Source organism: Haemaphysalis longicornis, unplaced genomic scaffold, assembly GCF_048455015.1.
Source record: "Haemaphysalis longicornis isolate Haplotype H1 unplaced genomic scaffold, Haemaphysalis longicornis Haplotype H1 scaffold_8, whole genome shotgun sequence".
In the NCBI taxonomy this organism is placed as follows: Eukaryota; Metazoa; Arthropoda; class Arachnida; order Ixodida; family Ixodidae; genus Haemaphysalis; species Haemaphysalis longicornis.
The window spans coordinates 188,076,568-188,090,001 of record NW_027526445.1 but is presented as its reverse complement, the minus strand read 5'-3'; the positions used below and the strand labels follow the sequence as shown (position 1 = coordinate 188,090,001).

The 13,434-nt window shown below is 49.2% G+C and overlaps 1 protein-coding gene across 1 annotated transcript in view; it reads left to right on the top strand.

The window, feature by feature from the left end:
- Positions 1–10,543, top strand: part of LOC144149621 (long-chain-fatty-acid--CoA ligase 4-like) — a 49,035-nt gene extending 38,492 nt beyond the window's left edge. Inside the window, exons 2-3 of the mRNA XM_077681264.1 lie at positions 5,326–6,498; positions 8,926–10,543. Coding sequence (XP_077537390.1) covers positions 5,788–6,498; positions 8,926–10,359 — 2,145 coding nt within the window. The 5' untranslated portion in view covers positions 5,326–5,787 and the 3' untranslated portion in view covers positions 10,360–10,543. The remainder of the gene's footprint in view (positions 1–5,325; positions 6,499–8,925) is intronic.
- Positions 10,544–13,434: the final 2,891 nt, after the last annotated feature.

Below are 13,434 nucleotides of genomic sequence, written 5' to 3'. Positions count from 1 at the left end.
GCATCGGCGCGACCCGGCTTTGTCGTCTGCTTTAGCGACGGTTGTTTTGGCCCTGTTTAGGCGCAGCTTCGCGTCCATTGCGCGCTTCCTTCGCACGGCTTGATTAAATTGTTCGGCAGCACCTCCTGGGTAACCCGCACCCGACGGAATTAAGTGATCGTACGGCAAACATGCGTTAAGAATTGATTTTCAGGGCGGGAAAACAAAATGTAGAGACCACATACAGGCATTTGGCCGCTAGAGAAACGCTACCATTAGCGCACTGCTTGCCAGACTCCGTTTTCTAAATTGGTGATTACCGGTTCGGTTGTGTTTTAAGAGGTATTAGAAAAGGGGAAAGTAGCAACTGGTTCTGATAAATGGCGATTACAAAAGTTTCCTCAGCTTTCTCGCAATTCTCAAACTTACTAAACTAACTAGTTTAAATCGGTATAAATGGGAACCATTAAGCTCGCATACCGCAATGTTTCGGTGTCTGCGCTTGTGTCGCGCGGTGGTGTATCCCCTAGCTAGCACACCGGGATGGCTAGGTTTCGCTGTCTCACCCTTCGAAAGACGCTCCTCTCCGTTTTCTCTCTCCCGAGTCACGGCCGGACTACAGCGGCGGCAGCCGCCGCTGTAGTCCGGCCGTGGCCGTCGCTGCTGCTGCGTTCGGGATGCCGCCCCCGCGAATTCCAGGTAACGGCTGGCAGAATGTCTAGTTTCACTTTTTGAGAGCCACGTGTGTGAACTCAAGTGACGTCCCATGGGCAGTTGTTGTGGGTGTCGTTTAAAGCTTTGCTTTCCGACCACCTTCACTGCGTGGATTGGAGCCAATTTTTTATTCGGTTCATTTGCAGTGAACAGGTTAACAGTAGACCCACCCGCAGGTGGCGTATATTTACTGGTGCGCCGTCGTAGAGATTAAACTTTAATGCACTAGCTTTGCATTTTACTTTGATGTATTATCTTGAACACGCGTAAAGTAAACCGCCTTCGCACTGTGACGCGGCGCCCATCACGCTCGCGGAATGTCAGAGCGTACCTAACGCTGGAGGAAGGATGTGGCGAAAAGGCCTCTTGCTTTTCAGAGTTGACAAACGCGTGAACAGGCAGACATGTCCACGAAACACACAGAGCGCCATAAATACCCTCTTCTGTCGCAGCAGCAGGAAAGGGCATTTAGAACTAACGTTCCACAACGTTTCGTATTCTTCCTGTAAATGCAGTTTCTCCCGCTCCCTAAAGGCTGAGCGAACTTTTCAAGACAATAGTCTAGTCTTTCTACGGCTACTTGCAAATTGCGGTCTGTCCGTATGCCTGTCTTCTGATGAGGGTCTGTCCATCCATCGATTCAGACACCTGGCAAAAAGTTAAAAGAATTCCTAGACAGGTGGTAATAATAAAAAGGCAAAACTTTCCAATCTACTAGATCTGGTAACACACTCCATACCTGACAACATTTTCGAGCAAAAAACAAACCATTAGGCATACATGAGGCAAAATATCAGAGCATAACTGGCGCTAGCAGTGTTCTTTTAATTAAAGCAGATGTGTGCTCGATTGCTAGCATAGAAATTTTTAAAAACGCGTTAAAACAATGTTTTGACCTAAACTACAAAAAAGGCTCGCACCCTAGCCTGAACCTCGAGGCTGTGTTCCAAGTCGAACAGTAACGAAAGGTTCGGATAGGTGGCGCGCGAGCAATGAGAGCGCGGGAAAATTGAATTGACTTGAGCAAACCTCCACCGTGTTTATCTTAGAAGGAGCGAGACGGGAGGAGCGAGAGAGAGAGAAAGAGAGAGACTTTAATCAGAGTTGAAGTGAGCATATTTGTGGTCGGGGTCTTCAGTCCAAGACTCCACTGGTACGGTCGGCTGTATTCGCCCTTTCCGCTAGCAAAACCTGTGCTTCAGGACAGGAGCTGGCAAGCGTACTCTCCCACTGCTCTCGTGAGGGGTTGGGGATGGGGGAAGATCTAGGTTTAGTTGACATTCCCGGGGCTTGGCAGTGAATACATGGGGGATCATGAAGAGTTGAATGGATGGCATGGAGTCGTGTTGGGTGTGGGTATGTATTAGTCTGTACATATCTCAGGATGACTTCCTGTTCTTTCGTGGCCTGATCGCTGACCGGAGGGTACAGTTTTCTTGTTAGCTGGTAGCGTTGAGTGATGTCTGCGTATGTGAGGAGTAGTTGCCAGGTCCGCTCCGACTCTTCCTGCGGTGCCCGGTAGGGGAGGTTTCGCGGCAGGACGTATGCCGTCTTGTTGCCGCGAAGAGCAGAGTGGGCCGAGGTACATGTGATCTTGACTTGCTTCTGTGGGAGTCGCTGGAGGAGAACCCGAAGCGCTTACCTTGAAATCCTACCTGCTTGGTATGTTCGGCAGGCGGCTTTACAGTCGGTGATGATTAGTTTAGCCTTTGTTTGGGAGAGGGTGAGGGCGCTAGCCTTCTCTTCAGCCTGCTGGGTGTTACGTGACTGGAGGGAAAAGCGTGAGGTGTGGGCGGGGGAGAGATTAGAGCCCTTTACATTACGAAGGCGGCAGAAGACATCGTCTTTCGATGCATTTGCGGCGACGCGAGCAGATACGCGTTTTTTTTTGTTCTTTTGACTGAAAGAGCCAACTCTTAAAACTTGTGTCTGGTTTTTGTTCCCGACAAGCGTTGTTTTGTTTATTTATAGAAAATAATTAAAGCCGTCTTTTTTTCTCTTGTTTCCCTCCTATTTTTACTTGTTGCGAAAGATCAGGTCACATATTTTGGAAGATCACCGCCTACAAAGTCGTTCAAGACATTTCCACAAGGGAAGGTCCTCCTACTTAGGAGATGCAGTATAGGAACTAACTTTCCGGCCACTTTGGGAAGTGATCCTAAAAACATCATGGCGTGTGCTGAGCCCTGCGAATAACGGTACGATTCCACAGCTATGCGGAAAACACGCTTGCTTTACACGAACGCGCAGAACCTTTAAGGGGACAGTGGACAGTATTTTCCCGTATGTACTTCTGCTAACCACACAATATATGCGCTCAATAGTTTGCCAATTATCGCTGATATTCCAGCAAACACTAGAAATTGGGCTGTCTTAAAATACTGAAAGTTAGCGTATATTACATTTTTCTTCAAACTTGTGAATAAGAGGCACCGTGTACGAGTTATCAACCCATATCGTTGAAATCGATTTGCAGAAGTTTACTTGAACACATCTTTATGGCCATATCCTGACCAAGGTAAGTCTAGGTGACCTCCTAACTGAAAATCAACACGGGTTTTGGCAAAACCCAGCTTTTTGAATTAGTGTCTGACCTTCACCAATCCTTTCACTTGTCTCTTCTCACCGACGCCTTTTTCGTAGATCTTATATAGACTTCGACAGGGTGTTTCGCCAATTTTTGCCACTAGAAACTAATAACTTAAACATTGATTGTAATACAACCAGCTGGATTCGTGAACTCATAACCAGCCGCACGCCGTCAGTTAAAACCCCAACTGGTTGTATTATAATCAAATAACATAAACATTGATTATATTACAACCAGTTGGATTCGTGAACTCATAACAAGCCGCACGCCGTCTGGTGAATTGAATCACTTTGTTCCCGGCCCTATATTCACATAACGTTAGGTGTACCGCAGGGCTGTGTGCTCTGGCCCCTTTTGTTAATGCGTAGCATTCTTTGCCGAGTACCCCCACAGCCAGGACCGGGTAACGCCCTATATTTCCACAATAATGCAGATTTTGCTGAGGCAACACCTTGAACCGTTAAAACAGCGTAACTGAAGATAATTGGTCGGGCGGAACTTTGAAAAACCAAAAAATAGGAAAAATTGAAAAAAAATATCGAGAATGGCAAACTGTGTAACGCCCTCCATTTCCACAAAAGTGCCGATTTGCCGGAAGTAACACCATTAATCGTTATAATAGAGTAATTGGGGGTAATTGGTCGGGCAGAATTTTGAAAACCCATAAAATAAGAAAAAAAAATAGCGATAATGGCGAACCGTGTAATGCCCTGCATTTCCACCAAAATGCAGATTTGGTAGAAGTAACACCTGTAATCGTTATAATAGCGATATTGAAGATAATTGGTCGGACAGAATTTAGAAAAACAAAAAAATGGCTCTAAAGAATTCGCACTCTAGACAAGCGGCATAAGAATGCCACACATTAGTAGACAATTCTCTGGATCAGCAGATATTTTTATTTTATATCGCTGACACCGGTACCGACATAAAATGTTCAATGGGCCTCTTTGCAGGTGATTCTGTCTTTTCAGGTAAATATATCTGTTGACGCATTTGCCCTCCAGTCAAATTTAACAAATAAATTGGAATTTTGTGATACATGGCAGGTGTGTATCGACGTAGAAAAGACCCGCGAAAGATTCTCTAATTTAACCGGCGCGATCACTAGCCTGCTTCCCCATATAAATATCTATGTGTTATTATAACTTATCTCAGCTGGAACACATGCAATTTAAGAGGTAGGACTAGACGGTAAAGAAACTGGACCTTTAAAACGACGCTTGCGCTCAGCGAACTCAAGTACAAGGTTTCTTGAATACACATCACTCATTAGACCACCCGTTCGCTACGCATCCGTAATCTGGCACTCTTACTATGGCCATTTCAGCAATCCACTGGAACCAGCGCGGAGCTGGACTGAAGGGTTCCTCATCATCGCATTCGCGTCATCAAAGCGTATCTGCGCCAAATCCCGCTTGAACCTTTCCCTACTTACCGTGCAATACAACCGTTTTGCATTATTGTAGTTTGTCTTCCACCGTGCCTCTGCATTTCCCTGCTCCACATTCGAACAGCTGGAGCCAATTTCCGCAACAACAAAAAAAAAATCGGCATTCACGTTTTTCATTTAGCATTTGAAAATGAACATGTTGCCTGATCATATTAAATGTGCGTTTGCTTTATCGTCTTTCTAACCAATCAATTCTTTAAAATTTCTTTCGTACGCGAATTGATGAATCATAAGTTTAACATTGTTGAAACCAATTTTTAGATGTTTCACTTGTCCTGTTCTCTTGTCTGTGTATTACTCCTTTAGTTCCTTTGTCTAAGTTCCTTAGCTCCCTTAGTTCATTGTTGATACCAACTGTCTAGTGTCTGATTGTGTAATTATCTTGTGTATGTACAATGCCTAACCTTGGTTTCATTTGTACGCTGATCTCGGAATGTTATTTGTTGAACGTCTTTATAACATATTATAATTCCTCATGTAATGCCTTTTGGGGCCATTGGGCTGCTGCGTAAGTAAATGATTCAGCATTAAAGAACCCCATCCTCTTGAACAGAAGTCTGATTTTTTTCTTCTTCTTATGACCTTTCAGGTGTCAGCACACCGGCACGGACAGAGAGTTCCGTTTCGAGAAAAACGACCATCGAAAGGATGTCTGCCGGGCGGGTTGCCAAGGCAAACACAGCGTAATCGTCGGTCCACTGACCCGCCTTTGCGCCCCTTCGTCGAGCGAGGGCGCTTTTCGAGATGAGTTGCACTCAAGCGCTGAAGTGTCCCCACGATTAGTGCCAAGACCGAGTGACTTCCGTTTCCACAACTACTCGCAAGGTCCTCAGTCGTGGTTGAGGCATTCCTTGAAAAGAGTCGTCTGTAAGGCTTGAACTGAATGCTCCTTTTTCGAGCTGCAGAACGCGGGCCTTTCCTTTCCGTACCCCTTCGCTAAAACGTCTTCAAAACCTTAAAGCACCACTGGACGGTTTCGCTGAACTTAGCCTTTAGTGTTTCCTTGCCGTAGATTATCTTTGCTGTTCAATAGGACTCTTAAGAATTGACCATGGCTGCATTCGCCATCCAAGCCGTCCTCGGCGTCATCAAGGTCCTAACGACCGTCTTTGACATCATCACGCTTCCGATATACGTCTTCATTCACAAGCCCTGGGTTTATTGGCAGCGGAAGCGGATGTGCTTCGCCACGCCCATCATCGAGGGCGACCCTTCGTCCCCTTACCGGCGCCCTCCAATGCCAGAGCTCGACGACCTCAAGGGCGTGCGAACCATGGACGAAGCCGCCCGCAAGGCCATCCGCTCGTACTCCAAGCGACCAGCGCTGGGGACCCGACCCGTGCTGGGGCGTACGGAAGAGAAGCAGCCTAACGGGAAGATCTTCAAGAAGCTCGTTCTCGGCGACTACGAGTGGCTCACGTTCGAGGAGGTTGACCGCAAGGTCGACCTGACGGCCCGAGGCTTGATGTCCGTGGGAGCGAGACCGGGCCACTACCTGGCTATCCTGGCGGAGACTCGGGTCGAGTGGTTCCTGACGGCTCAGGCGTGTTTCCGGACCAACATCCCGCTGGTGACCCTGTACGCGACGCTCAGCAACGACGGCATAGTGAGCGCCATAAATGAGACAGAAGTGACGCACATGGTAACGTCATCGGACCTGCTGCCGCGGCTGCTCAGCGTGGTGGACAAAATGCCGTCGTTGACGCACATTATGTACATGGAGGGCCCTAAGGCACCACCGCCGATGGCTCGAGGACCGCAGGTAAGTGAACCATGTCACTTAGAGCTTTGGTTTCACGCTTCACTTCCTCACCATCAGTTGTTTGGTGAGGACGTGTAGCTGTACCTGTGGTGAAGACCTGTACCTGTCTTAATGCGGATCGATTGTCCCGCTATAGCCTAAGTCCACCCTTTGCACGATCTGTGCTCCCTAAATCTTATCCACGAAGGCACAGGTCTGCCTTCCCCTGCTTTTTTCTCTTTTTGTCCCTCGGTGTCACAAAGTCATGTTGCCGTGAGCGAACGTTATCCTTCTCATCAGTGTTTTTAAGTGCGAATGCACTTCTTAAGCGAGCCTGAATCGTCCGCCGCCGTCGTGCGCATAGCAACAGCTGCGGGTGCGCGCGCTCCTCGTCTTCCTCCTCGTCTTCCCTAGCAACGGGGGGAGATGGGCGCGCGCTACTCTCCTCCTCCTCTCTCCGCTCAGTGACTGCGGGTGTTGGGCGCCTCCTCTCCACTTCGGGCGGGAGAGCTCTCGCTCGCGTAGCGGGCGCTCCGCATTCCGACGCGTGAGGGCGCTCGTGTAGCCCTCGCGGTAACGGCGGGCGCTACTCTCCTCTTCCTCTCTCCGCTCAGTGACTGCGGGTGTTGGGCGCCTCCTCTCCACTCCAAGATCACGATATCCACCGTAATCGCGCAATCAACAACCGTGCATTCGCACTTACACACTCTCCCCCTCGGGGAAGTGCGAGGGAATTTTTTTCTTCGTGTTCATGGGGGAGACATCGCTTCCCTGAACTAGAGGTTGAAATAAAGTGTACTCTCTCTCTCTTTCTCGCTGCATTCCCTCACGGGGACGTGATTATGCGGCTCACACTAGACGAACTGTTGTTTTAGGAAAAGTGCAAATATGGTTCCTAAGGGTCTAATTAATGACCTGCTTGTACTTTTTTCACATACTTCCCAAAGAGGGACATGCGCCAGGACTTTCCACGGGAGCTGCGTTTCCTATGCGCCCCGTTTGCTTGCCGGTAACAGCATCCCCTTCTTCCCGCGAATCCAAGTGTCTGGCTGTTCGTAAAAGCACGAAAAAGTGTTGAGTGGGGATCCACCTTGTTTGTAACAATGACCTCTTTGAGATTGATTGTGGAGCGAAAAATGCTGCAGGGTCATCGTAGAATCATGAAGAACATAAGTTCCACGTTCCAATGGGAGTCTGACAGACGTAGCAAACATCGTTTGTCAGAAACATGGGCGTTTAATGAGGGTTCCGGAGTAAGAGCCACTCTTAACGCGACCTCAAAGTAAAGCCGTCCCTATAGTGTACGTTGCTCTTTCTATGCGAAAACCAAATCGCGCTATCATTTTTCGCCGCCGTGTCCAAGTGCAACCGCATTTATTGCTGATTTAAATTCTTCGGATGAATCTATTTCGAGAAAAAGTTATCGTAATTTTTTAGGGTGACCATAAAGTGACGAAAAAAAATCGTTTGTGTTGTTACATATATGCTGTTTATTCATCAGTAACACAAGAAAAATTCTAAATAAATATGATAGAGTTACAAGCCGGCACGTTTCGAGTGAATCAAAATCAAATAGACATCAGTTTCGCGGGCGCAAAAAAGCGGGAAGCGCCCGGAGGACGATACCAAAACCAGCCACTGCGCGCGCGCGGGCGCGCGCGGTCGCGTGCGGCCGGATGCGGGAGCGATAGTGGGCGCACCACTCATAAAATACAAAAAAAGGAGAAAAGAGCCTCATCAGTTTCGCAGGCGACCTTGGTCTGTGCCAGGCGCCCTGTGGGCGATACCCAGCGCGCCCCCTCGCTAGCGGATGCGCAAGCGATAGCCGGCGCGTCGCTGAAGTAAATCGTAAAAAAAAATAAAAAGAAGAGCCATCGGCGCAAGAAAAAAATTTGACGTATTTCCAAAGTGTGGCAGCACACGCCAAGCAAGAGAAGCTGGCGAAAAAAACGCGCTTTTTAAGGATACAAGCAATGCCGTACATGCACGTCATTGACGATTTTGAAAGTGTTTGCCGATGCCGTACATGTACGGCCGTGACCCTCAAAGGGTTAAAAGACAGTCCGATGCGAGTGTCAGGGTTGGCAGCTAAGCAACTTAAATGCGTTGTGTAAGTTGAAAAGACATTTCCGGTCGCGCGATTACGGCACATTTAGAAAAGCTAGCAGGGAATTCCCTTTCAAATTTTGCTGTCAGTTGGGTCAGAACAGGAAACTGAACTATAACTAGCACTTTACTTACTGCAGTTAAAGCGTCTTATTTGTATGAACATTTTTGCGCCGGTACATAAGATAGCCCTGTAGCCATCTCCCCATGCGGAAAGTAGCCGAATAAAACATGCATTACGCCGTTTCGAAAGAACTTCAACGGAAAACAGTACAGGCTTTGCGGTCAAAAGCGTATCGGGAAAACCATGTCCCCTCACCTCCGCTCCCTTTTTTTCTGCAGATCATCCCGTTCTCCACACTCGAAGAACGAGGAGCCGATCGCGAACGCGAGGAGTCTCCACCCGAGCCAGACGACGTGGCCATCGTCATGTTCACCAGTGGTTCCTCGGGAAAACCCAAGGGCGTCATTGCCACCCACAGGAACCTGCTGGCGGCCGTGAAGGCCTTCGGCGTCACCACTCGTCCCTTCGGGGTGTCCGCCAGCAAGGACACCTACATCGCCTACCTACCACTGGCGCACATGCTCGAACTCGGCGCCGAGTGCCTCCTCTTCTGCGTCGGCGCGCGAATCGGCTACTCCTCCCCGCTGACGCTCACCGACAACTCCAGCGCCCTGGCCCGAGGCTGCGCCGGAGACGCCACTCTCCTGGAGCCAACTCAGGTCATATGCGTGCCGCTCATAGTGGACCGGATCCGCAAGGGCGTATCCGAGTTGGCCGCCTCCAAGGGCCCATTCTTCAAGGCCCTGTTCGACTACACCGTCGACTACAAGAACTTCTGGCTCGACCTGGGCTTCGACACGCCTCTGCTGAACCTACTGGTCTTCGACCACGTTCGCCTCCTGCTGGGCTCCAAGTTGAAGGTCATGGCGAGCGGATCGGCTCCGCTGTCCAGCCACACGCGCCGGTTCGTGCGAGCCTGCCTCAGCATCCGGGTCATCGAGGGGTACGGCCTGACCGAGACGAGTGGTGGCGCCACCATCATGGACGTGGACGACATGAGTGGTGACCGCGTGGGAGCCCCTCTGCCCGGTTGTTTCATCCGGCTGGTCGACTGGCCGGAAGGAAGCTACCGCACCTCGGACAAGCCTAACCCTCGCGGAGAGGTAGTCGTTGGAGGTACGTGCGTCACGAAAGGATACTTCAAGAACGAAGAACTGACGCGGGAGTCTTTCTTCGAGGAGAGCGGCGTGCGCTGGTTCCGCACGGGCGACATCGGCGAGATTTTCCCCGACGGCACACTCAAGATCGTCGACCGCAAGAAAGACTTGGTTAAGCTTCAGTTCGGCGAGTACGTCTCGCTGGGCCACGTCGAGTCTATCCTCAAGACCTCCCCGCTCGTGGACAACGTGTTCGCCTACGGGAACTCGCTGCACACATACCTCGTAGCGCTTGTGGCGCCAAACTACAAACAGCTGCAACGGCTGGCCCTAAAACTGGGCAGGAATGAGTCCGCTACTTTGAAGGAACTGTGCGAGGACGCGGAAGTGACGAAAGCCGCTGCAGAGGCGATCCTGGAGTTCGCGCGAGCTAGCGAGTTGCAGAAGACCGAAGTGCCGCTGAAGGTGAAGCTGTGCGCCGAAGAGTGGGTTCCGGACTCCGGCCTAGTCACGCCAACGCTGAAGATTCGCCGGAAACCATTGCAGAACTTTTACCAGCGCGACATCGACGCGCTGTACGGACTTGCACAGTGTAACGGACAACGGAACGTGTGATGTGCGTGCCCTCGACGTCCAGACAGGTGGTGCGCGTGAGCGTAGATGAAACTTAAAACCACCAATGGTGCCGGCTCACGTTGTTTCATGTATACCTAAGTGGACAAAATCGGGTAACGTGAAACGGTGGTAGTCCCAAAAGTACAACCAGAATAAAAAGTTTTCTTTGGTTGCCATTTATAAAGCCGTCAATATCCCGGTAGGCAGTTACACGACGTCGGAGTAAGTGAGTGAAAACATTTATTGTTGTTGTGGTTTGTGGGAGAGGAAAAGGAAATGAAAGGCACTGGGGATATTTTGAGCTGTGCAGGGAGCTCACCTGCAAATAACCCGGTGCAGGGGAATGGAAGTAGAGGGGAGTGACAGGACAATGTGGAGAGAAACAGAGAGTGAGAGAGAGAGGTATAAAGAGAGCTGTCGGTCCTACATAGCTGTCAGTCCAAGCGCATCAGTCAGTCACTACACTCTGTGCTACAGCCGCTGCGTATGGCCGGTCGTCTCCAGGTAATGGAGCAGATGGGCGAAGACTTCCCGTTGTTTGTCCATAATGGGAATCTTGGCAGGGGAGTCTTCATGAGAGCCCCCTTTCGCCCTCAGTCGACAGCCAGGAGTCCTTCCCTGGCGGCGGCCTCGGCCGGCTGGTCCAGGCGGACCTGCTCTCCAGGGTCCGAGCTGAGCGGTACGGTCTCCCGCTGCTCAGGGCTTCTAATGTTTATCGCTAGTTTCTGTCTTTTAATCCTTTGATTTCTGTATCCCTTGTTGGGGCAAGCCCAGACCACATGTTGCAGGTCCGTCCTGTTTCCGCACTGTTTGCATGCGCCGGATAAAACGTATAGTCTCCGTGATCTCAAATGATAGCACACAAGCACGTCCCAAATACATTCTTAGTGCATCATAATCATCATGACCGTTTTCCCACTAAGGATGACGAAGAATGAATGCAATCATCGCCGTTAGCAGCTCCTTACTGAGCCTGATGACGAGTGCAGCAACAATCCACACGAGAAGACGGGACCAGGAACGAAGTCGCAAACCAAGTCGTCATGAACGGTGTCCCATGAACATATAGTAGAGTGAACTCAGTGGTGTAATCAAAAGCAGCATGATGATTCCTGTGATAAATAAGGACATCATCTTAATCACCCCATAATTTGCATCATTACCTTCAATGGCACGCGGATACGAGTAGGAGTGAATGTGTTGCCTGCGTGGTTACGAGGATTTCCGTATTCAGCGGAGGCGGAGTTCAGATTTCCTGGTTCGTGCAGCGGCGTGGGATAAAGCTTTTTTCCCTGACTGTCGTCGGGAAATTCTAATCGATTTCTAAATCTTCTCTCACCCGACGACGAGTTATTTTGCAGTGTCCCTGAAAAATAAAAGGCATTGGGAGGTTGCGTAGAGTAGCCCCACTGCATCCCGGAATTTACATTCAATTTTGCATCGATTGCGTTCTTTATCTTTTTAGCCTCCTTATCTTTCGTATCGAGCTTCCATCTCATTTCCTTTTATTTTGTAAGACCCTCCTCCCCGAAACGAAACCCTCCGTAAGCCACTGCGTATACGAATTCACCCACCGGCTTTCGTCGCACACCTAATTGTTACACTGCGTATACGAATTCACCCACCGCCTTTCGTCGCACACCTAATTGTTACAAAGTCCCCTAAGTATTTGCCTCTGCTCTTTTTTTCCGCACCTCCAACTCTCTTGCGCGATGTTTCAGAAGTTTTAAACGGAGACACCAGTGTCAGCCAGCAATTTTTCTGCACTGTTTCTCGACGCAAATATATCTTATCACTGGCCCAGGTCTGTCTTCGCCGCAATCTGTTCGTTTACGTGAGCGGCAGAGTGCAGTGACATTTACAAAGCAAAATAGCCACTGCGTTTTTAAGCGAGCTATTGCTTCCACAAACTCGTTTCAGGATGCAGACAGAATGAAGCTGCATATGCATGAATGTCCTTGTTGACTCTTTTCTGCGGGGAAACTGGAACTCCGTGGTTCGCCAGCAGAGCTCACCACTTATCACTTTCCCTCGTAAGGAGTTCTGGAGCCGTTTCTTCGGGACTTCCGGAATAATCCAGGAGCACCGTACGCTATCTAGATTGCGTTGAGTGCATGGTCAACAGCGATTGTAGATAGCAAATCTTGCTGAGCTCTTATCCACAAGCGTGTGTCGTAGCTTTGGGTAACGGCATGCAGGGTGTATCGTTTCTTAAGAGAAAATGGATTTTTAAGGAAAGGCCGTTTCCTGCCACGTGCACATGGTACACGCTTGGTCTCCTGGGTTATCAGTCCTGGACACTATCGCTGACGACCAGGTCTCTAAGAGAGCGATTTCAACACGCCCAGTGCATATCGGTGTGTGTTCCGCGTAGTTTGTGATTCTCGTCGTTTTTCGAGTGGCGTGTACAGATAACAATACGTGCGAGCAGCCGGGATGCCACCATGACTGTTCCAACAAGCTCCTGATTTCGGTTGGAGGTCTTTGCCAATATTGACCTTGCGCTATTAAACATCAACCATCATCATCATCATCCTGATTCGGGGCTTTAGACCAAGGTTGCTCTCGGTATGCACTAAACACATACTACCTTCGACTTGCTTTTCGGGGCTGGTGGTGTGGTTAAAACGGCAGTGGAATCAATCTGCTGTGCTCTCGTTTTCTTAGTGTGTGGACTGTTCCGTCTTCGTCTCGGAAGCAGTGATTTTGTCGGTGGACTGCGCTAGCGTGACCGAATACAATTGGGCCAAGGAATGAGCTCTACTCATCTTCCCGTTCGCATGATTATTCAATTCAATTCAATTTAATTTCAGTTTTATACATTTCGTACTTACAGAAATATTCAATGCAGTGTTTGAACCCATAGTCGATTGGCTAGTAGCGGGTCCAATGCAAAATACGCTAAATTTGTGGCGCCAGCAACAAATACATGTTGAAAAATAGAGGGTAAGCGAAGATATCATAACGTATGACAGCACAACATAACAACATATCATGTGACGAGCATATCACCACGTAACATAACACAGTCGTAAGAATCATTACATTCTAACAAAAAAACAATGATCACGGTGT